General features: G+C 42.0%; 1 protein-coding gene and 1 long non-coding RNA gene across 3 annotated transcripts in view; both read right to left on the reverse strand.

Annotated features, from left to right (window-relative positions):
- CNTNAP2 (contactin associated protein 2) overlaps positions 1-24,202 on the reverse strand; it is a 1,210,705-nt gene that overhangs the window by 389,730 nt on the left and 796,773 nt on the right. For both annotated transcript variants that reach the window (XM_087766336.1, XM_087766327.1), the window contains exon 11: positions 20,836-20,942. In XM_087766336.1, the coding sequence (XP_087622462.1) occupies positions 20,836-20,942 (107 nt within the window). The remainder of the gene's footprint in view (positions 1-20,835; positions 20,943-24,202) is intronic.
- On the reverse strand, positions 1,286-6,720 carry LOC148057544 (uncharacterized). Its single transcript, XR_015706566.1, has 3 exons — positions 6,603-6,720; positions 3,048-3,181; positions 1,286-1,876 (listed from the first exon to the last, which is right to left on the reverse strand). It is a non-coding gene; the product is annotated as an uncharacterized LOC148057544 (long non-coding RNA).

The following is a 24,202-nucleotide window of genomic DNA, read 5'->3' on the forward strand; positions in this document are numbered from 1 at the left end:
ATGACACCAATTTAGAACCAATGCATCATCTTTGTCATTTCCATTAATCACTTAGCAACTCACAATGCCAACAGAATTCAACTTTTTTAACTGCCATAAAAATATCACCAGAAACATCTGCTTCATGTCCCTTTTTTCATGTTTTCTCTCCAATACTTTCAATTAGCGATGACTGTGTCCTGGCAATTTACTGGAAATCATTTTCACATTTTTTTCACGAAATGGATGGCTGTGACATTAGTAACATGTTAGATGGGTACCTTGGCGGTTGCCCTGGCTGGCACTGACTCTCTTTCGCTGGTATCTGTTTCAATAGCAGCACTGTAGAGTATTCATTCAGATTATTGCCTGAGCGGATGAGAATATGGGGAAAGTGTCAGGTTCTGTGAAAAAAGCCCATGTGCACACCCACAGAGGAGATGCAATGGCAGGGGAGAAGCCCAAATAATACCCTGCCAGGCTGCTCCGGGGTCCATCACAGGAGCCATCAGCCCATCAAAGGCCCATCTGCACAAGCCCAGAGAGGGACCCAAATCAAGGACTCCTAGGCAACAAACCACCTGACTGGGGTTGTCCTGTATGTAGGCATGGAGCCCATCACCATGCGTCACTGGGAGCAGCTCTCCCCAACACCTTTCAGACTAAGGGGCTTGCTGCCTAGGGACACATTATGGGATGCATGGGAAACATAGCTCAGGATCGCACAGGATTTACGGGATGTTTAGGGGCAGAACCAAAGGCAGGAAAAGGGAGAGGGTTAGGTGATTTGGAGGAGGATATGTGTAAATAGTAGTCTGGTCAGTACTCTTGCCTGGTTGTGCCCTGCATCTGATCAGCACAGTCTGTCCTGCCTTCTATTATATTCCTTTCTAACTCTTTCCTGGGTAAAGGGCTCTCAATCCTGTGTGCACGTGTGTGTATGAGGGTGTGGGTGCCAGCACGTGGGGTCAGACCACAGGCTGGAGGGCCCCTGTGCCCATGGTGCCAGCCATTGGAGTAAGTGCAGGTGTGTGATGGCTAGCGAAGATCAAGCTGGACTAGCCAGCAAGCAGATGAAGTGGCTGAGGAGCAAGCAGGGGTGAGTGGGTCTCTAAGGGTCAGCTCTGGACATGAGAGCACCTGGGTGTCTCTAGGGGTGAGAGCACAGCGGGGTCAGCTGGCCGGACCGGGAAAGTCCTGGTCAGCTCTGGGTGTGTGTGCATGCAACGGTCTGTATCAGTAACTGGAGTGGAACTGCTGCCTCAGGGGTTGTATGTCCAGGTGATAGAAACTGGGGAGACTGGGATTGGAGGCCAGCTACTGGGCAGACTGAGTGGCTGAGCCCTGCTGCTGGACGGATCCATCCTGTACATATACTCCTTCTAATGGACCTCCATCCTGCTCAGCCAGAGTGGGAAGGACAGTGACGCCGCTGGTGCCATCCACGTGTGAGCGCACTGAGTGTCTGTGATCTGAGTGGCCAGCCATGTATATACGCAGTGTCTGTGTGTGCTTTATGTGCACATGCCTGCTGGGAATACATCTTTAGCCTTGCTATTGGTAAGATGTGGGGTCATCAAGCTGCAGCAGCATCACCTCTTTTGGTTGATCAATCTGGCATGGTATATTTTCTTCTAACAGAAAGTCAGAATACAGGCCTTATCTCCTGTAGCCATTTCTCCTTTTATTTATTGTTGCAATTAACTTCTTACGGAGCTCTGAATCTGTGAGTTGTGTTCAGCTACACTGATATTCAACACATCTCCCTTCTCTGTGATCAGTAACATACTGCCTGACAAGTTGTTCAAGTCATCAAGAACCTGGCTGAAGCTCCTAGCTTCTGTCCAGCAGAGCTTTCTAATCTGCAGAATTCGTTTGATGATGGTCATCCAAACTGCTGGAAGAAAACAACACAAAGACTGGGTGAAGAGAAAAAAAAAAAAATCAGAGCAGATTATTACAGAAGGAATGATAAAAGGAAGAAACAAACTGCTGAGGTTGACAGGCAACCACGAAGAAACTGAGAAACATGAAAATGGGGAAAACAGAAGTGGGTTTGAAAAGGAGAGGCACAGTTAAGAATTTCAGAAAGGCATAACAAGTCCGGGTAGCTCAGTTAGCCTGAGCATGAATCTGAGAAATGCAGTGATATTTGTAGTGCTCTGAAGTAGCACTGGCAGATACAAAACAAAAATAGTGACAAACTGCATATTATGTTTTTGTCTATGTTTTAGAGCATCTACTAGTTCCTTCTGAACCTAAAAGCATATTGGAAACATTGGAACATTGAAAAATAGAGCAACCACAAGAAAATTGCATTTAAAGTTTTCTGAACAACTGATTAGGTGATTAGGGAACATGGATGTGATAAACGAGTTAATGTAAAAGCTACATAGGGATGCACATGCCTAAAAATTTGAAAGATGAGATTCAAAGACAGACTGTATGGTTCCAGTAAGATAAAATGAATAGTGCTAGATGTACAGCTAAGTAAATAAGTACATGTAAGTAGTACAGCTAAGACTACTACTGAGAAAATGAAGAACTACAAACCACATCAACACATTTAAGTACTTCTACTAATATCAGCGCAAACTGTATTTATGAAACAGTAGCATCTTCCATGTTTTTGTAAAGTTAGCTAGAAGTAAACATAACTAGAAGATTCCCCAGGCTTCAGTAAAGTATTTAAGGAGTTCCAGTAACCTGTCATTACTTCCGCTAAAAGACCTGTCTAGCCAAGATAACTATTAGCCATCTAATACAAGATGAAATTTTAAAGACATAGTTATGAAGTATGACTGATACCAAACACCTACTTCTGCTAATGGATTTTGGTCCTACAATTTGCCCTGTTTTGTCTCCCATTTAAAATAGAGCATATTGGGAAGGAGAGTAAAACTCAAAAACCACACCATACTATAACTACAAAAAACCAACACAGCTCTTGCTCCAGAGTGAAAAGGGTCAATGTGGAAAACTGATTTCTAAGGCAAGCATGTAGAGCACAAAAACACTGTTATAGAGCAAACAAAGCAGGAAGAAACTGAACTGTCATGTCTTGTTACCCTTCGCATGAATTTCTGTATTTTGGCTTTCCTTATTCTTGCTCTCCATTTTCTTCCACAAGTGCAAGACTTCCCATGGCTTCAGCTTGTGACAAAGGAATGCTACTACAGTCTTTCAGAGTCACCAGCCAGGCCTGAGAGGAGATAATCAGCCTTTAATCTCATCAGCAGAGGTACAATGCAATAGCCTCTTCCATTGCTCTCAGGCACAAAACAGAAGCCCATTCCCCAACAAACCACACTTTTGCCCCTGGACAAAAACGACTAAGATACCCCAAAGGGTCAGCTCTAATGATGTAACGGTACCTTGCAGGGGAAGTCTTCTTAAGAAGACTCAGCAGCGTTCTGCCCCAAGCTGCCCATTGCAGAAGAGGGGGCTCCACTACTTTTCCACCTCAGGATTAAGTCAGAATTGCTTTATATCATTTTGCATTTGCAAGGCTACATTCCAGAAAAGATGAGTGGCTCCTGCGAAAGCAAGCTTGGAAATTCAATTCACAGACACTTTGGGGTAACTGGCCACCAGTCTTATACTTAGGATTGGACACAGAGTTGATTGCAAAGCCTCTGCTTTCTTCAGCAGATTATCTAGGGCAGGCAAAGTCCTTACTATGCCCCTCTTCTCCAGTCATACGCACAGGGAGAAGCACAAAGGTCTTTGGGAATCTGCTTTTCCCGTTGTACTTCTACCTGCAGTATGAGTATTTTACACATTCATACAACTAGATCACAAAACCCAACACTATTATGAGGCACTAACTGGATGTGGTTAGCACTTTTTGAAAGATCATCCTCCCTTCCAGGAAAAATTGGGGGGTTACAGGAAATCAAGGAACAGTTTGGTAATTTTCTTGAATAGTTTGCTTTTTCAAAATAAGTTTTTGAATTAAAAAATTAGCTCACCAACATTTAGCCTGTTTCCAGTGTGGTAGATTATAAATGAGGGTCTGATTTTACATTGATCAACTGTTCTCATTAAATTTTTGGAATGAAAAGAGATTTCTTTTTTCTTGCAAGCTTTCTTCTCATTTTTTCTAATAGCTCTTCTGCTTGTAATGTTTTTCATAAGTCTCAAAGCACTTACAAAGAGCATCATTATTCCCATTGTACAAATGAGGGAAAAAAAACCCCGAAACCAAGAAAAACCCACACAAGTGAGAAAGGGAAGAAACTTGCCCCAAAATTACATCACTGGGAAATGCTAACACAAAGGACTGAATCTAAGTACGCTAATCCTCAATCCACAGTCCTATCAGATTGATCATACTGCCTTCCACATACAGGAAAATTCATTCCAAATGTAAAATTCATCACATCTTTCTACACTAGGTAATGTACACAGGAATGCTATAAACCCTAGATAATGCCTGATTATCTGTTGGTACATACTGCCCTTTTAATGGCAAACAATTAAAAAACAGTATGTTCATCTATTTTGAATTAAAAAAAAAAATTAGAAAAATTACACATGGAGAGATAAAAACATCTGCATATATATCTGAAGAAGTTTTCATTGCTTTGACTACTGTGCATCTTTACAGTTGATCTTTGCATTAACTTCATTCTCTCACATGTCTGAGAAAGCCAGAATTACAGAGTGACTTCAAAATGGCTTTTTTCTTTCTAATGGCTGTCAATGGGATTTTAATATCAGCACCTTAATGCTTTTTTGCAATTAACGTGTTTTAACAGTGAAGTAAGCAATATGCTAGATTGTCTTAATGGAAAAGTTTAAGAAAAAGCTAATTAATTTTGAAGTCTTTACATGCAGGGTCCTTTTCAGGCTATGATTAATTCTGACTTTGATTTTACAGCATACATGAGCTGTTTTAAAGTTATCTATTCTTAATTACATGCTCTCTTTTAACTGTCCCCTGGAAACAATATTTGGTTGTGCATTCTGAATAACAATAGAGCATAGGTTACCGTTGTCTGCAAAAAAAAAAAAATGTGTCTAATACCTAAGCTTTCCCAAACGCAGGATGCAATTCAGGCGTGTTGCTTAGTTAGTTTTAAAAGTGTTAACTAGGTCATTGAATTAAGGGACTGAAAATGATCTAAATTAGACCCTGACTTCATACGGTTACTGCACTGGACGCCAAATATTTTTCGCCTACCCATTAGAAATTTAGCTTACAAACTCACAACACTTGATTCTAATTTAGAGCTACATATACATAGCCCAACTGTACAAACAGCTAAAACCTGAAGTCCAATGTCAGCCCTTACGCACTCTCTCTCTCCCCTTGCCCCCATCTGATGGAGTAATTTCCAGCTGATTTTTTAATTTCAACATTATTACTGCTGGTTGACTATTCATATTCTACTTGGCATCCTAATGTTGATTTTCTCCACTTAACCTTCACCAAATAGTACTGATGCTATTGCTCATTTTGGAACTGCAGCCCTTTCTCTCCTGAACACAGATTCCATTCATTTACTTACAATAAAAATGCAAGTTACTTCCAATTGATTAAACATTCTGTATTTCATAAACACCTGGCACAGAGCAGTTCTCAGCTCAGCAGACAACAGATTAGTAGCAGCAGAAGTAACCAGAGCTTATGGCACTGAAACCAAGAACAAGCTGATTTTTTTTTAAATAAATATTGGAGTACAAACCCAAAAAACTGCAACATCCCCAAACTCAAAAAATTAACAGAATACAAACCTTTTCTTTTGCCAGTCTTGCAGGAACAGCTCAAAAATGCAGCAATTTAGGGTCTATGTGTTTCACATGAAAAATTACATGAAGATCTCAGACTAAACCAAACAACTTCACCCTCATTTTAAAATTACATTTTAATAAAAAAGAGGGAATTTAATAATAGTCTGCAACCTTAGAAAAGAAATGCATTATGTTAAATCCTTTGAAAACATGTAACAAATAATAGAAGATGAATACACAAAGAGTATTATAAATTATGATGACATTTCCTTTGAAAAGAATTATTGGAAAAGAGATGAGCCTGTTCAGGAAGCCAGCATATTGATTATACGAGCCTTTTAATAAACTTCTGGTAAACAAAAGTAGTTTCCTTATAAACAGGCTTTGAGAATCTCTATTCTCAACAGCAAAGAGATAAACATCCCAAAAACGGGGCTTTGCAGAGCATGTATCATATTTGAATATTTGATGAGTTCAGAAAGAATGTGGGAAAGGAGAAGGATAAATTGATACCGACATCACTGGCTGAGAACAATCAGCTGTTGAAAGTGCTTTCTCAAAGGACACTGAGAGCAGAAGAGACAAAAGCCTCTTTCTAGAGATTTCAGAAATTCTAGCTCACTTTTTTACCTCTGTTAGTCCAAGATCAGCATTACTCACACACACATCCACGTTGCCAAGCTTGAACGCAGTATTATTCACCTCCTGGAATCTACTTTACTTAACTCAGGTCACAAATACAGAGTCTTAAAGTAGGAGCCCTCAAGGAGCAATTCAAAAGCCCAGAGCCTTCATCAGGGACACCCAAACATCAGCTTACAAAAGGATGAGGCAGAAGGGTAAGAAACTGTACTCCCTTTTCTTACAGCATCTAGTACAACACTTACTCTGTCATAACAGTGCTAAAAGAGCTGATCACCCTTTTCTCATCGCTCCCTCCTGTCCCCAGTGTTAGGTTCATAAATATTTTCCCCAGCTCCAGCCTCCTCAAACCCAGCAGCTCTGCCAAACCCACTCTTACTATTTCTCCAAAGTTACTTTCCTCAAGAGTAACTTCACCGTTCACCTCCCCACAGAGCTCCTCATCCCCATTAGCACAGCCCACAGCAGCTGTCCTCCATCAGCCCAAATGAGGCAAATCATTCTCAAACACATGAGGATGGGGGGAATGGGACCAACTCAAATTTTGCCCTACTGAAAGCTCTTCTTTCATGTTTTCAAAACTCACCAGCTTGGGTTTCCAGTATTTACTGTGAGTCTCTGGATTATTTCTCATTCCTCCTTTCATACAATTCAAACAATCTGTCTTCCATGAACAAGGTTAATGGGCATTGGAAAGACCTCCTACATACCTTAAAATGCCAGCTTTCCACTATAGAGACTCAGCCCAGTATGTTCACATGTTGCCCAGTTTACTTATGGAAATTCTCAATTTGTTACTGGGAATTCACTGCAAGATCTGGCAGTCTCGTGTAAATCTTTCAGTCATATGGGCTGCTGAACCTGTGCTCAATCTCACTAAAATCAAATGCTTGCATGTGCATGGGTCCCCTTCTGCGGCATCTATCGCGATGCTTCTTTCTGCACAAGGCCCAGTTCTGGAATCCAAGATTTGTTCATGCAAGATGCTGCTGACTAAAACATCACGTTTCACTGGCAAACATTCAGAAATGTCAAGGTGATAGTTTGTCGCAGCCCTGCCCACAAATCCCCGCAGGACAACTGAAGGGGAGACAGTTTTGTGCCAAGCCTTCTCAAAATATAGGACATTTCTGACTAGGGTGTATCTTCCAGTTGAGGTCTATTAAAAAGTGGCATTCTTCCTGTCTTTTGAACAGAATACTCTTTCACACGAATGTCTTGCGTAATACAGTTGCTGAGCCGAAAACTATTTATCATTCTTCCATAGCTTCACAATGGAGAAAATCATGTAAGACATATGCTTGTATGCATAAGCTCAGAAAGATTATGTAGAAAGGATTTGGTAAACCCTTGCACACACAAGGACAACGCAATATTTAAATGCTAAAAAAAGAACTTGTTTTGGACTTAAGGGTTGAACAGGCTGGGAACACAGTACTAAACCCACTCAGATATGATGTGCCCATCAACTTAGCTCAAAAATTATCAAAGCTGTAAGTATAGTGAATTTATTACCTATTCGAAAAAAATGAGTATCATATTGTGTCTCCCCCTCCCCATCTTTTAACAACTGAGAACTAAATTTCAAAAATTAAGAGTGTCCTTTCATTATTAGTACTGGGTGCATAACCCTATCATACTGGGCATTTTCCCCTTTAGCTATATTAAATCATCACCATTATTTAATCACATTAAAAGTCCCCATAATTTGTCTGATAGCCTGGTATGACAGAAATGATAAATCTTTCCTAAGTATTTTACGACATGTTTTACACATGAAATCAAAACTTGAATTTAACATCAGAAATTTGTTTAAAAAGGTAATACCATTTCACTGGAAAAATGAAACTTACACTGAGTGAGTTTTAAAAACTTCTAAGGAACTCTTAGCATGCAAAGGCTGAAAGCAATCAATAGTCAGTATGTCTCTATGTCACTCTCTGACAGAGGCTTTTTCCTACAGAGTTTGCACATGAAATGCAAATTTATAAGGTTCACTCATTATCCTACCAACATCCAAGTAACAAGAACAGAGACTAAAGAAAGAAGAGGGAAGCAACAGGTTTTAATTTACTGATTCAAAATAGATTTTAATTGGTGTTTTTAATAAAGATCTGCTTTTCCTTATAAAGCTAACAAGGCTCAGCGCTGACAGGACTAAATGTTATTAGCCCAGCTGTAATAAAACTGCCGCAGAAGTTAATGCGAGCTCTCAACAAATAATGAGTTGAGACGAACGCTAGGTTTTGCGGTTGGTTGCAGTCTTTCATTTCTTATCCAAGTTACTGGCTCAAATAGAGTCTTGCCTGGTAGAGGACAAAAGCCATTCCTCACCATGCACTGTTTAGTGAGCTACGCAAGACATGTTAGGGGTTTCAGTATATACTCTAAACGGGAGGCATGCCTACTCTCCCACGCAAAGACCACTGTTAGTATGCTTGGTTTTACATAAACTGCCGAGATGACAATGTCAGTGCAGAAGTGAGAAGTCACACTGACATGGAAGCTCATCTGAGACACAACTGAGGTGTTGCTCACGTTGCCAGTGGCAATACGATACTCCTAGGAAGGACTTAGCAACAAGATCTTGTGTTCTGTGACCGTACCTGGAGATCCACTCTGTGGTGTCATATAGTAGCTAGACCAACAGATCTAATTTGCACACAGGAGCACACAAGGAGATGCAAGGATGAAAGATGTTTAAGAGTGTTTTCTGCAAAGGAAGTGGGCAAGTAGAAGGAGAATCCCAGGACAATATTTGTTTCTTATTAAGCATTAGAAATGGCAAGTGATGTAGATGTGCACACAAACCCAATGTAGCTATATCCTGGGCTGACAGTGGGAGTAACATTATTTGATCTTCAAACCCTTATAAGAGCATAACACTTGCCTGGCACAGCGTAACTCACTGCACCATCCAGGAACACTCTGTGCAGAGGAAGCAATGCTTTAGAGCTAGCATCTCTGTCAATTTTTAAGCAGTATCTGTAATACATTGCTCCCTCCACTTCTCTGGAATCTAAGCAGAATACTAAGTTAAAAGTAAAAACAAAAAAAGAAATCATAAAAAAAAAGAGAGAAATCTTGGGACATTTGTACATGTGTTATGACTTTTTAGGAAGCAGCGGAAGCTGTTCTGCAAGGGGGCCAAGTGGGGAGCTGTGAACGATCCCTGCACAGGCTGTGCCCTCACTGACAGGGTGCCATCCCACCATCCTGCTGTCCCCAGGCTGAGTCAGGGCAGGGCTGACAGCCCAGGGGACCATCAGGCAAGCGAGGTGACAGGCCAGGTGCAGGGACCATTCAGGAAGCCCAGCCAGGACAGCAGGAGACAGGGCTGGGCACGAGCTTGCCCACAGGAGAGCTGAGGGAAGGACAGTGTGACCCAGTGCCAGCTGCAATGAGCACCCCAATCCCATGGGCACGTGGGTGGGGAGTGGACCTGGTTGTGCTGTTGGGCAATTAAGGCCTAATAGTGCTCTCAGGGTCCTCAGCCTCTGCTGTAGAAAAACTTATCGTCTGCCTGACCCATCCAGTCAAGCCTTCGAGCACTAATTCTTTAAATCCCAGACATCAAAGGAGACATTTACCAGTGACTCACCTACAGGTTTATTAAAAAAACAAACAGAAAGCAGCTGGTAGGAGATATGCTGACAAAAAAGGGAAGGGAAGGGAAGGGAAGGGAAGGGAAGGGAAGGGAAGGGAAGGGAAGGGAAGGGAAGGGAAGGGAAGGGAAGGGAAGGGAAGGGAAGGGAAGGGAAGGGAAGGGAAGGGAAGGGAAGGGAAGGGAAGGGAAGGGAAGGGAAGGGAAGGGAAGGGAAGGGAAGGGAAGGGAAGGGAAGATATTTCCATAGGAAAGGCAAGCATTGTGCAAAGCCCTGGTGAGAACTCACCTGTACCACTGGGGACATTTCTCATTCCTCGGGTCAAGAAAGACAAATTCCATCTAGGATGAAGGTAAACAAAGACTAGGCAGTGGATTAGGGGCATGGAGGGCCTACAGAAGAAGACGACAAGTGGAAGAAGCATGACAAAGGCTGAGCGAGCTGCCATCACTTTCAAGAAAGATATCAAGGATGAAGGCCAAAGGAGGAAAAGAGCTACTGAAGTGCAAGCAAAAAGATGGTCAAGAACACAAAACCATTCAGGACTTCTTTCCAAGAAGACGACCTCACCAAAAGCAGGGCAGTAGCAAATGACCCTTGGTGCATTGATAAGGAATGGCAAGGAAATCCTGCACATGCTCTACGTCTCTGCCAAGTTCATGCAGAGGGAACCAAAAGCCTTTCTTTCACCTCTGGCATCCCCACAACCAAATGAATGTCTATGGTATAAATGCCCTTGTTGACACAGTTTGAACGTACAGATGATGTTACAGGGACACCCAGCAGCTGTGCCCAGTGCAAGGCCACCAAGGGCAGGGACAGCCCCCTGGGCCTCCTGGGCACAGGGACTGCCTCGGGGCCAGCACCCCAAAGGCCTTCCTCCCAAGGATGCTGGGCGGAGGGTGGGGCTGCGCAGGGGGGGCCCCGTCACCCCCATGTCACAGGGCCACCACCCGGCAACACAGCAGTCACAATGCCCCGGGGCAGGATAAAAGGCAGCATCGTCCCCTGTCCCGCTGCCATAGCTGGCCGGGGCGCAGCCCGAAGACGTCCCAGAGGAGGTCCTTGAGGAGCCAGTGGAATTACTTGGTGAGGGCTGAGGGAGGAAGACCAGAGGAGGCTCGACGAGACTGCTGGAGATGAGAAGGACCACCAATCCCTGGAGGTTCCCGAGGCTGTCAGGCCTTTTCAGCTGGATAGCAGCAGCGAGAGCAAGGGAATGCCTTCTTGAGGAGCACTGCAGAGCTCGCCATCCTCATCCCCAGCGGAGCCAGGGGCAACAGCCGTAAGGAATGGGATGCAGAAATGTTGCCAGGGGTCCTGGTGCTTTGGAGCAGCCACCGGTGCCCTGCCAGACGTGGGAAGGATCCTTGCCCCCAAGGTCGATCAGGCCGGGGGCCTTTGGGCACTCTGGGAAGCCCCTGAGGTGGCAGCAGGTGGAGGGAGAAGAGAGCTTGGGCATCTGCTGGGAGGCGTGACCAGGCTGTGGGAGGAGGAGGCAGGTCTTGCTCACATGCTCAGGGAATAGCCGATCGCCAGCGCTGGGGTCAGGAAGGAATTTTCCCCCGGGGCACATTGGCACTGCTCCCCGGGGGTTTTTTGCCTTCCTCTGCAGCATTGAGCATGACCACTTGTCAGGGCTCCTCTCGTCCCTTTTGGCTAGGTTCCTGCCTGCTGCTCATGCACCACGAAGATGGCCTCTCGTGCCCTGCAGCTGGGGGGAGGAAGGCTTTTTTTCCCCACGGTGGGCTAGCAAGTGTCCCCGGGGGTTTTTTGCCTTCCTCTGCAGCACTGAGCACAGGCACTTGCCAGGGCTCCTTTGGGCCATTTTGGCCAGGTGCCTGCTGCTCCTGCTCCACGAAGGTGGCCCTCGTGCCCCGCATCCGGGGGGAGGAAGCTTTCCAGACTCCCAGGGCGGGCCCAGGGTGGCCCCCGGGGGTTGCTTCTTGTCCTCTGTAGCACTGAGCACAGCCCCTTGTCAGGGCTCCTCTGGGCCCTTTCCGCTCGCTACTTGCCTGCTGCTCTTGCACCTCCGAGGCGCCGCTCGTGCCCTGCCTCTCCCTGGCTCTTTTGCCCATTGCAAGTTGGGAACAGGAGCGAGCTCTGCTCTTCCCTTGGCTCCATTTCCCCAGGGCTTCTTGCTTGTGCCAAACAGCGGGGGCTTGGAAGGGCTCCAGGCTCGCTGCACCATCCGGAGCTGCCACTTTGCAGCTCTCCCTGCCTGCAACCCAAGCGCAGGGCAGGCACGAGAGCTCTTTTCATGCATCACTGGCCAAGAAGCACAGCGGAGCAAGTTTTGGAAGGCAGAAAGTGGGCTTGTCATCGACAGGTGTCCTACTTTGGAAAGTACCCTGTGGTACCACACACCTCTTCTTCTTCTTCTTCTTCTTCTTTCGTGTGTGGTTGATTGTGATCCTCATTCTTCAATTTTTCCTTCTTCAGGAAGCAGGGACTGCTTGGCCTGTGTTCCTGCTGCTGCTTTCTGCAGCTCTGTGCCTTGTCTTTGCCAGGCTGCAAGGGAGGTTTTTTCAAGCTCAACTGAAGAATGCATCAGCCTGCTCCTGGCTGCACATGCGCATTGTGTTAATGCTTGTGAGCATCAGCTCTGAAATGTTGTCAGGGAAATCAAATAAAATCCTGTTTCCACTTGTAACCTTTGTGATCTGTGTTCTTGAAAGTGTTTTTGGAGCTGAAAAAACCCTGGCTTTTCAGGCAAATACCAGTCTCATCATTATTCGACTCATGGTAAGCACAGGTAATAGAACAGAACAGAACAGTTCTGCTATGTTATGCCTGCAGTTATGGATGTCAAGCCATGCCCGAGGCCTGAGGGCTCCATCCAGGAGAGCAGCTCTCTGCAGTGCAGGGCCCAGGCCCAGCCAGGAGACAGGGGCAGAGACGGGCACCCCTACAACATGGCTCAGGCAGGGACTTCAGTCGGCCCCAGGCCCAGCTGAGACACGTCCCCTGGGCCCTTGGCAGGAGACGGTGGGGCTGGGGTCCCAGGGGAGGCCGGTCCCAGCCATTGAGGCCTATGAGCGGGTCCAGGGCCCTGGCAGAAGTAGGCTTGCACTGCTCATAGGCTCTCCGTTTTATGGTTGGCCACTTTGGAGACAAGAGTATTGGGCCAGATGGACCTTCTCTCTGATGGAGTACTGCTGTTCTCAGGCTCTTGTGTTTTAGCATGTTTTTCCAAGGGACGCAGCTCAGGCATTTCTAAAAATGAGCACAAGGAGAAACAAAATATCCACAGGAAAATGAACAGGTATTGCCCACCTGAAAAAGACTTGCAACCATTTAGTTGAGGAGCACGTCCTGCTTCAGACTGAGGGCCTGATCTTTGAGCCTCACTCAGGTCAGAGATGTGGGGTTTTGCCACCCTGTGGCAACCCAGCTAAACTGGATGAACACAGAAGACTTTCAAAAACCACACTTCACACCTGCTTTTTGCAAATTTCTAAAGATGGTGAAATGATCTCGAGACAATCCACAGCTCAGCCCCATCAGAAGGTACATGCCTCCTTCCCACAAGGTGACAGAGCCAGTGCCTAGGATGGGACATGACTGCCTGTTCAATGTCTTCTGCTAGTGCAGGGCTGGGAAGAAATGTCATCAGAGATTTCCTTAGCATGTACTGGTAGGAAGAAGGATAGGATAGGATAGGATTAGGATAGGATAGGATAGGATAGGATAGGATAGGATAGGATAGGATAGGATAGGATAGGATAGTTGAGTTGGAAGGACCTAAAATGACCATCTAGTCCTACTGCCTGACCACTTCAGGGCTGACCAAAAGTTGAAGCATGGCATTAAGGGCGTTGTCCAAATGCCTCTTAAACACTGACAGGCATGGGGCATCAACCACATCTCCAGGAAGCCTGTTCCAGGGTTTGACCACCCTCTTGGGAAAGAAATGTTTCCTCAGGTCAAGTCCGAAACTCCCCTGATGGATGCAGGTTTGAGCCATTGCCACACATCCTGGCACTGGGTACCAGGGAGAAGAGCTCAGCACCTCCCTTTCCTCCACTTTCCCTCCTCAGGAAGCTGCAGAGAGCCATGAGGTCACCCCTCAGCCTCCTTCTCTCCAAACTAGACAAACCCAGAGTCCTCAGCTGCTCCTCATAGGACACACCTTCCAGCCCCTTCCTCAGCTTTGCTGCCCTTCTCAGGACACATTCATGTACCTTAACATGGTTTTGAAATGGTGGGGCCCAGAACCACACACAATCCTCAAGGTGAGGCCACACCAGCACTAAATACAGTGGGATAATCACCTCTTCTGGCTGGCTGGTTACGCTGTGTTTGATGCACCCCAGGACGCAGTTTGGCCTCTTGGCTGCCAGGGCACCTGTCTGTTTGGCCAGTTCTTCACCCAGCGCACCATCTACCTGCTCGTCAACTTGTCCAGAAGGATGCTGTGAGGGACAGTACCAAAAGCCTTACTAAAACCCAGAAAAACTACATCCACCACTGTCCCTTTACCCACTAGGTGGGTGACCTTATCATAGAAGGTTATCAAATTAGTTAGACAGGACTTTCCCTTTGTGAACCCATGCTGACTGTGCCTGATGGTTGCATTGTCCTTTAAATGCCTTTCAATAGCACCCAGCATGATACACCCCACTTTCATCTTGTCAGACGGTAGAAACTTTGGAGAGGTTTTTCCTGTGTTTTGTCAGTAATGACACTCCACATTCAGATTATCTAGTGAAGATGATTATTCTGCTGCTGCCTAAAGGCACTCTGGCTGCCTGTACATTCTCTTGAGAATAATTAGAGCATTTATGTGTCCATAGTTATACAACCTGATTCATGAGAACCTAAACCATCTTACTATTAGTGGACAGTCTGGCTTGTTTTACTCAGATTAGGTTGAACAAGTAAGACAGCCTGCAACATTGCTTATTTTTAATTGCAGCTGACACTTTTTTTCTAAAAGTGGTTTTCTGTTCTTTACTCACACTTTCCCCTTCCCTCTATTAAACTGCAAGAAAGGAAAAAGCTTGCATACACATAGTCTGTGACTTGTTAAGACAACTTTTTTTCCTGATCAAATAATGCATTAATATGCTTGTGAAACTGCCAGGCCTTTATCTTTTCTAACAAATCTGTTTGAGATCACAAAGAATAACCATGTTGTTCTCAGAACTCCCCCAGTCTCCAGTGAAGTGGAAAACCACACTTTGCTTGTTTGGGATGACTATACATCTATACAGTTTCTTTTATTTTTTTCCTAAAGTAAAGTTCAGAGCACATTTTTGCCAAATTATGTATTTGATTTCTCGCTATAGAACTATTTCTGAAATTGCTGACAGGAGAATATCATCGCCATGCCATCCTTTCTTATCTAGACTCTAAATGTAGAAAGTCCAGTGTTTCAGGTGTTTCCTCACTTACGGAAATGCAGGAAAATCAGTTAGTACAAACGAATTCATGTAGGTCTTGCTGAAGATCACAGCCTATGAAGATTAAATTTGGCTTTCTGATTACTGATTTTGGCAATAATCAGGAATTCAAATTATCACTGCTTCTACAATGTGTGTAACACAAATGTTTCTTACTCATAGTTTTTTTTCTAGATACTATTAAACTCATTATTAAAGCAATATTTCATTTTAGGGAGGTCAATATTCCTGGAAAAAAATATCAATTCCCATTAGACTTCCAGTGACACTTAATGTATTTATCATGTCAAGAGAAGATTAGTGCTTTTATTCCTCATTAACTTTGAATCATGTTACAAAATACAGAGTAACATTTACTCACAACAAGCTATCAGGAGATAAAAGCCACAGAATTCAGAGGTCAAGGTCTGTTATATTGAAACTAAGAATCACTACATTGTTTCAAATACTCATTTTGAAAAGACTTACAGCACATTGCCAATCTAAAATTGTAAAAACTGTGTATGTTCTTTCTCAACAGAGTTGCATTCTCTGTATATTCCAATGCAATTAATGCCTCTTCTAGTGACAGAAGTATGTAAGGTTGTATTTCTCTTATTGCTTTTACAGAACTAACAGGCAACAGATTGTGAGCTGGATGTTAGTCCCTCCTATGGAATAACTGAAGATTTATAAGCAAACCCTTTCCTGACCAATATACTTGAAGGAATGGGGGCTGTACACTTGTAAAAGTAAGGACAGTGTTTGTTTGAAGGTGAAATTAAAGAAGAACAGAACTTGTCTCTTGTATGAGTAAAAATGGGTATAATTAAGATTAATCTTTTAAGTGCAAATTGGACTTTTTTGCTACTGGCAATCATTAGGAGAAGGCAAATATGATCGAACTAGGTTCTCCTGGCTTTTTCCTAAATCTAACAAAGTTTGTGCAGGAGGTGGTAGGTAGATACATCATAGTCATGGTCCCTGTCAGTAAATCCTTCATTGTGTTTCTCTTACATGCAGACCCTAGAGAAAGCATGCATTGAGCTATATATTAAAAATCTGAGACAAAGAAGCTTGAATGATCATTATTTATCCCAATACATGATTTGTAAATTTATACCACTCTGTTTTAAAGAAGCTGTAAACAGCAGGAAGCACATTAGAGCCTAAAACTAGATGTATAACTCGCACAAAGTGCAGCAGAGTGGTGTTACCTGAAGATCATGATGGAGATGAGAAGTAACAAGGAAAATGAGCTCCTGTTCTCAAAGGCTCCAGGAACTATTTACTAATAGACTCTGCAAAAATATGACTCTAAGAACTCTGCACAACGGGTCAGCCTTTGGTAGGCTGTAAAGGTTAATTTGTTGGGGATTAAAATATAGCTGATATAATAAACCTAGTAAGGATGATACTTATTGTTAATTATAACCCTAATAATTAATTTTAAAATAATTTTGTAACTGCTTCATTGCTGTAAATCATTGTTTTTAAGTAAATACATTAATTTATCTTTTAGTCTTGTCTAATGATAAAATCGATGCTCTAGTCTGATATTTTCCAGGCCACAGCATTCCCTTGGGCAGTATCTGTTTGCCAAAAGAGATCTGGCAGGTTTCTAGGGTATTTACCATGCAATCAGAGATACAACTTTCCAGTATTTTTGGTTAATTCACCATAGAGCTCCAGGGACCCAGCTGTAGCTGGATGAAACAAATGATGGTGCAGTAGAGACATCTTTTTCTGTGTATGAATGGCAGCTTAAGCCTCTGACAAATAACAAGATAGTGGACACAGAGCTTGGAGATTTTGGTGTGTCTTCGAAAGAAGAAGAGCCTTCCTGTAACAAAGTCCTACTCTGAAAAGTGAATTATTTCATGATCTTAAAATGGCAAATGTACGGAATTGATTTACACAATTAGATAATAAGAATTTAAGTTCTTATTTCAGATTTATTTATTTGAAATTTTTCCTTCTGTATCTGTTTATTTTCAGTTTATAGTTTCTACTATGTCTCAGCCCCAGAATACATATTTCTCCATCTCTCTAGACTAACTGTTGCTTTCACTGTCATACTATAGTTATGACCAGACCTGTGTGAAACAAAGCCATTTTGATTCACAAGGATTTCATGCAAACATTTTTCTCCGTTTCACTTCAAGGAGCTCATCCCTTGAGTTTGTCTCTGAATTTCAGCTTCAAAGGAACCTAAAACTGTGGTCTAAAATTCAGTCAAGGCTGCAAAGCCTTGCCTTGTTTCAGGTCAAAAACTCAGGAAAGTGTTGAATTCCCTGACTAAAGCAAAATCAATTCACTGAAAAACCCCCCTCCAGTAACACAGAATTGTCTTGTTCCTTTAAGTTCAGCAAAACTCAAACTCATTAAAGTCATCAGCGATGGAGTTACAATCCCCACTAACATAGTCTTGACTCCAACCTCTTTGAGAAATGCCCTGTTACACCCACTGCACAAACATACACTGAGAAAAGACATATATATTTTACTGTAGAGTATAATACCATTTGTTTTGTAAAATAATCTTATATTTAAGTAAAATGGTACTGAACAAGTGCTATCTGCACTTAAACACTTTCCTGCTCCATGGAATCATGACGTCTGCTAAATTTTACAGCCTTTCATACAACCCACAATGTTGTTTAAAATTGCTTTCAGCTAATTTTATACCACACACCAGCTATCACTCCAACTTCCCTCCTCCCCCAGCATCTCTTTTGTACTGCTATTGCCACAAACCTTAGAACTCAAAAGCAAAAGGCAGCACACCAAGCATGCCTGAGTACACACACACACTGCACAAGTAGGAAAAGACAGATAGGGTCAGTATCATCGTAGCAGAGCTGAGGCCCCAGACCTCAGGACAGTATAACCACAACCTTTGGCAAGCTTCAACAAACCCTTCATTATTTGCAGCTATACTTAATACTGTGAACACAGCTGGAACATGTTCTTGTAAATATTGATAGCTACTGCCTGCTCAATAAAGGCAGAGTTAAGGTTGTCTCAGTCTATAGCTTGACGCTGTAATTTTTGGTTTTCACTCATTTTTGTGCCATTAAATTCTATACTCTAGAAAGGCATAAGACTTCACATACTCTGACAGGATATCTATTAAGTAAATAACTTTTTGCTCACACCCGTTTTGTAAGAAAGACTTCTAAAAGTATAGCAACATACACGGTAAAAACTAAAATTATGGTCTTTAAACACAAAAATGGAACAAAACAAAAGCTTAGCCATCTAAGTTAGAAACTTTGCCTGAATTAGAAAAGTAAAGGTTCTTGAACAATGTGTCTCCAAATGACCTGGACAGCTCTAATCCCATACACTTTATACATTCCACAGCTAAAGATGGGACAATACACTCCAAGTCCCCCTTTACAGTCCAGCAGTGCCTTTTACTTCCCTTATTGCACTGTTTTATCCACAAAAGGCAGGTGAAAATCCTATTAAGACAAATGTTTACAGCTCCTTGGATTATTATTTCTTTCCTTTCTAATAAATGTGATTTCAGAAAAGTGATGCCATCCATTTGTCCTTGCTACTTCTCTTTGGGACTCAAGGAGAACTAAACTATGTTAGGTTATGCATTAAAAGCTCATCTGCATACCCACGAAGGAGCACAGACCGACAATGGCAGGAGGGGGAGCCCAAATAATACCCTGCCGGGCCATCCTATGTCCAGGCATCAGCAACTGAGGAGTCTGGGATCCAAGGCCAGCCGCTGGGCTGACTGAGTGCCTGAGCTGAGCCGCGGGAGGGATCCACCCTGTGTGGATACGGATGTTCACTGTTCTCACTGGTGGACAGGCATCCTGCTCAGCCAGAGAGGGGAGGAGGATGAGGCCGTTGGTGCTGTGTTCATGTGCATGCTCCGTCTATGATGTGTACGGCCAGCTATGTATATATGTATATGTGGTGTATATGGGGCCTGTGGCCACATGCCTACCAGGAATACATTTACAGCCTCGCTACTGGTTGGACGTGGGGGAATGCAGCTGCAGCAGTCTCACCTCTGGTGGGCTGTTGGATCTAGCACGATACCTTTTCCTCCGACAGATTATACTTATTTTCAGAGGCTCACTAGATAAAACATACTTACTTAACTGAGTTTCCATCCCTGCATTTCTGCATTTCAACTTCCTAACAGCCTATCATATGCGTAGGAATCATCTTTTTCCAGTGGCTGTAATAGATCAGCCAAAGCTCTAAAAATACTATACTTTCAGAGAAATATATGAAAGTTTTTTCTCTGTTTCACTGAAATACTACATCCCTGTAAATTCCACGTTTTCCTTCCCAAGATGAGATGCAACCACACCATCACTATGCACATTCACTCTTGGCGGAAAAAGGGCTGCCCATGAAATTTCTCCTCCAAGCACAGGTACTTTAAATATCTCTCTTTAATAAACATTCATTTGCCATTTAATTCTTTCAGTTTTACCAGTTCAGTAGCCAGACCATGGAGAACTTTGCCATTCAATACATATATATGTATTAATAGTTATTTTATAAAATACATTCCCTCTTACATTAACACAATGTTTAAAAATAGAATAGGTTTTTGTTGAAATTCAGACAACTGTGAATTGTCAAAATTTTCTCATTGGTTTGGGTTTTTTTGGTTAAAAGTGAAAGAATTCTGCAATTATCTTCATAAAATTTTACACAGCTGTAGTTAAAGTGAATAGTAAAGTAATATAAATTTATATCTGTATAAATCCTGGCTTCAATTTTAACTTTTCACCTGTTCAGAAGCATTTTTACTCTCCCCTCAATATTAAGAGGTTGCTTGCTAAAGAAAAAAGGGAGAAAAGTAAGGACTGCATATGTTTTCTGCACCTTCTAGATATTTTAGAATACACTTCACAGATGAAAATCCCACTTGTAGCATACAATAGAAAGAACAGAAGACACATGCTGCTGACTCTGCATACGTTGTTCAGAACCTATAAAAAGAACAACTCTACCTTTTTCTCTCCTTTCTGTGTTTTAATAGTGTAGGGCATGTGAAGCTCATAGGAAATAATCTTATTTGAGAAACTCCCAACAACAGAGTAAACAATTTGATTTTAGAATGGCCAATAATCAGTATCTAAACACGCTTCAGGATTAGCAACCTGAACAAGCGTCTCTCTAGCAGCGGTCAGCAGCTCTCCCCAACAGCTTAGGGCAGATTCACTGTGTCCATCTGAAACTCTAACGTGCAATTGCTGAGAATGTGTTCGCGCAGTACACACAACTAGGACAGCTGTACTGCTTTGGTCCCTTGCATGGTGCAGCGCAGTGCTATATAAATACATCCCTATGTAGATAAGGTGGAGTACAATTAAGCCAACACCTCCTTTCAAAAAAGGTTTCAGGATCTTTAACAACCAGAGAGGAAGACTGACTTTTTATCTCAACCGAAAGACATCAGTGTCTTCCCTACTCTGTTGCAATTTTGAAACTGCAGGATGGCTTACAGTTATGACAAGTGGCGCCACTGTATCCAGTTCCATCACAAGTGCACTTGAAGCTGTCCCACGTCTGGGTGCATTTGCCACCGTGTTCACAGTGATTGGGCACACACCTGTCAGGACGAGATGCAAAGACAGAAAGAAAAACCTAAATGAGCATCAAGATTTACACACAGGTAAATTGTGAGCTGCCCAAGCAGTGTATCATGTCCTTTCCTGGTAATTAATCCTTGTTATTTCAGGCAGATTAACAGAATTTATACCTGAACACACAACCGCACAAAAGAAGATTCATCGAGGCTCTGCTGTAGCCCTTTTACAAACAGCAAAGAAGCACAATGAAGGTGGAATACATTCACCCGTCATAAATTACAGTTCTAAACTATGTATGACTGGTACCTAGCTGTCAAAACACAAAAATGACAGGTCACACCTCCTCCTGCTGTGCAGGTGGTGTCACGCCTCAAGGATTCCAGTCCCAAAAGTGACTGAAACTTAAAGAAAGAATGCCAGTGAGTTGCTATTTATCCTTCTGTTGCCAGCAATGGGATAAAGTGAAGGCAGACTGCCTGCTGGCTAGGATGGAAATTACTAACGCTGCATCATTAAAACAAACAATAGGCTTCGGTATAAAAGCTGTAAAAGTTTTTTATTCCCAGGGATTTGTGGCAAGTCTTGTTCACCTTTCTCCCACCCACCTGCTTTTCTTCTCCAGCTACACTGTTGCTGGACAGTAGAAGGAATGCAAAAGAAAAAGTGGAACAGCAAAAACCAAGTTATAGCAGAACATCTATTTCTTGTTCAAAATACTATCTAAATGTGATTTCAAAGATTTGAGTATAACCAGTTTCTTTTTTATCAAAGATAGTTAAAAATGGGAATCACCATGTACTTTCACCTTTGAAACTATTAAATTTCTTTTCTTTGAGAGGGCTTTGAAATATCATTTCAAAGAATCTTTTTTTTTCTTATTAAATTCGTTACAGTCAAGATTCAGTACAGGCTCTGCATTTTTGATCAAGAACTAAAGGAGCTTTTCTTTCATGTTAAGTTGGCCAAATCTAATTTATGAACTACACTTTTTTATTATGACATTAAAAATAAAAATTAGGAGACCCTCTGTTAGACAAACAAATTAAAGTATTTTCATAAATGCATACTTAATTTGTAATTAAGTATGCCTACCTCCAAGATTGATCTTAGTTCATCGTATTCCTGTGATTGTTAGCAATACTCTATTAAATAACACCCAAGGACAGCTTTTCTTTCCTATGTACCAATTTATTGAAACTGAAAGTGTATGGGTGAACCCCCATAGGCTTCTAGTCTCATATCTCCTCAAGTTCCAACTAACAGCATTGGCATATATGACTCAACTACCAAGAATAACCTATGTCATGATATGTATTAGAGACTTGAACATTGTGTACTCACATTTATAGAAGATTTTGGGTTTCATACATGCCAGTACAAGTATCTCAGAATATACACAACAACATAGATGTCTTGCATCCTATATCAGCCTTTAGTATTCAAGGCTACCCATTCTTTCTCTTTCAAAAAGATCAGAAAACACTGGCTTGGTTAAAAATAGTGCTTAAAGAAATGCTCTTCTAAAGCAAGAAACAAAGCATTTAAAATTCTTGTTTTCACAGTAAAATACATTGAGACTACCCGAGGCAATTATCACAGTTCAATAAATTATGTTTTCAACATGGTTTAAGTGAATTCATTTAGTTTTGTAAGTGTGGCAGGTTAAATGCACAGATAGAGCTGATTACTGCTATTCAGCTAATAGGTGATGACTTTCTGTTGTGTTCTCAACACCGCAGAAGAAAACCAAGAGCATATAATAGCGCATTTCTAAGCATCCAAACAACTTAAAATTTATATGAATCCATAGCTGGTGGGTACAAGAGTAGAGAAAGCAGAGAGCAGTGACATTTCAAAAATAATCTCTTAAAAGTAACTTTTATTCAAGGATATAAACATCTACAAAAGTTCCTAAATCTGAACACGGTTTTGTATTTTTTCCAGCCTTTCAAAATAACTGCTTTTGATGTATTTTCTTCTTCATTTACATTTGAACATACGTTACTTTAGAAGTATTTTTCCAATGACCAGACTAAACATTTTTCTATGTGAATTTCGCCAGCTATTTATATGAAGTTTCACATGTAATGCCAGGAACTATAGCTTCACATTTTAGTGCGGTATAACCTACTTTTATTGTAGCATTACTAGTAAAGATACTGCATTATTGACTATATAACTGAGGTAAATTACTTAATCTAGCAAAATATGAAAACCAGATATTTATCTGTGTCATTTAATGGAGCATATGAAGTCATAAAAACAGAGGTATTCAGCAAACTCCATGATGTTCATTTTATACCTCTAGTATGATGGTTGGCCTAGCCCAGTCTGCATCTGCAAAATTTCTTTTTTACTCATTTCCTTTTCCCTGTTCTCAATATGATGTAGTTAGAAATAAGAAGTAAATAATATCTTAATATTAGTGCTAACTGGAGTATCAATCAGACTGTAGGATCATTTCCTTAAGTCCTCCCTCCATCCTAAGTTTCCTTCTAGTTTATTTTATTGGATAGAATTGTAAGATTTATTTTCTATTAAATCCATTAGCAAACTTCTGTAGCATAATGTGCTGCTCATCTGTCCACTTTTAGGACAAACCTTACCCACTGTAATAGAGTCTTCAGGAAATTTTAGGTAACCAGAATGTAAAAATTACAAAACCCCCCTTTTGAATTCAGTATAGGTATCAAGAGGAATATAATTTTGAACTGTAAACTCCATTATCTTTTAAACACTTCTCTTGCCATAGAGTGATGGTAAGGTACGAATACTGGTAAGAAAGAAGGTACCTTGCCTATGTATTTCAGTATACATCTTGCTAAGAAATTTGTATTTTTAAAATTATTTAAGCATATGCAATCATATTGTTTATCTATGCTTGTAATTTAGCATATACACAAAATGTATACACTCAAAACCAACGCACGCCCTATTTGCAGCTCATTTATATTAAAAGACTATGTTTCTAGGCAATTCCATTCTTCAGTCTCCTTTTAGGAATAAGGCTGCGTTACATAAAGAAAAAAATAACTTCAAAACTGCACTTCCCTCCTGAACCAGGCTCTGAAGTTAGAAGCTGCTACAAAACAGAGAATTGGAACTAAGCTCCTAGTGACCGGGTTATGTCCCGTCCCATTGTGGACAGTACTGCTGCTTACAAAATCTTGCTGACTCCATGTTGAGAACTTTCTTACTCTACGGCTCCTTCTGAAAGGCGGGTCTAGAACCTCATTCCTTCAAGTGTGATACACTTTCTTTTAATTTCCACCCCAAAATT

The sequence above is a fragment of the Nipponia nippon genome, unplaced genomic scaffold (assembly GCF_047370975.1).
Source record: "Nipponia nippon isolate SJK-2023a ecotype South Korea unplaced genomic scaffold, ASM4737097v1 scaffold_1, whole genome shotgun sequence".
NCBI classification, from domain to species: Eukaryota; Metazoa; Chordata; class Aves; order Pelecaniformes; family Threskiornithidae; genus Nipponia; species Nipponia nippon.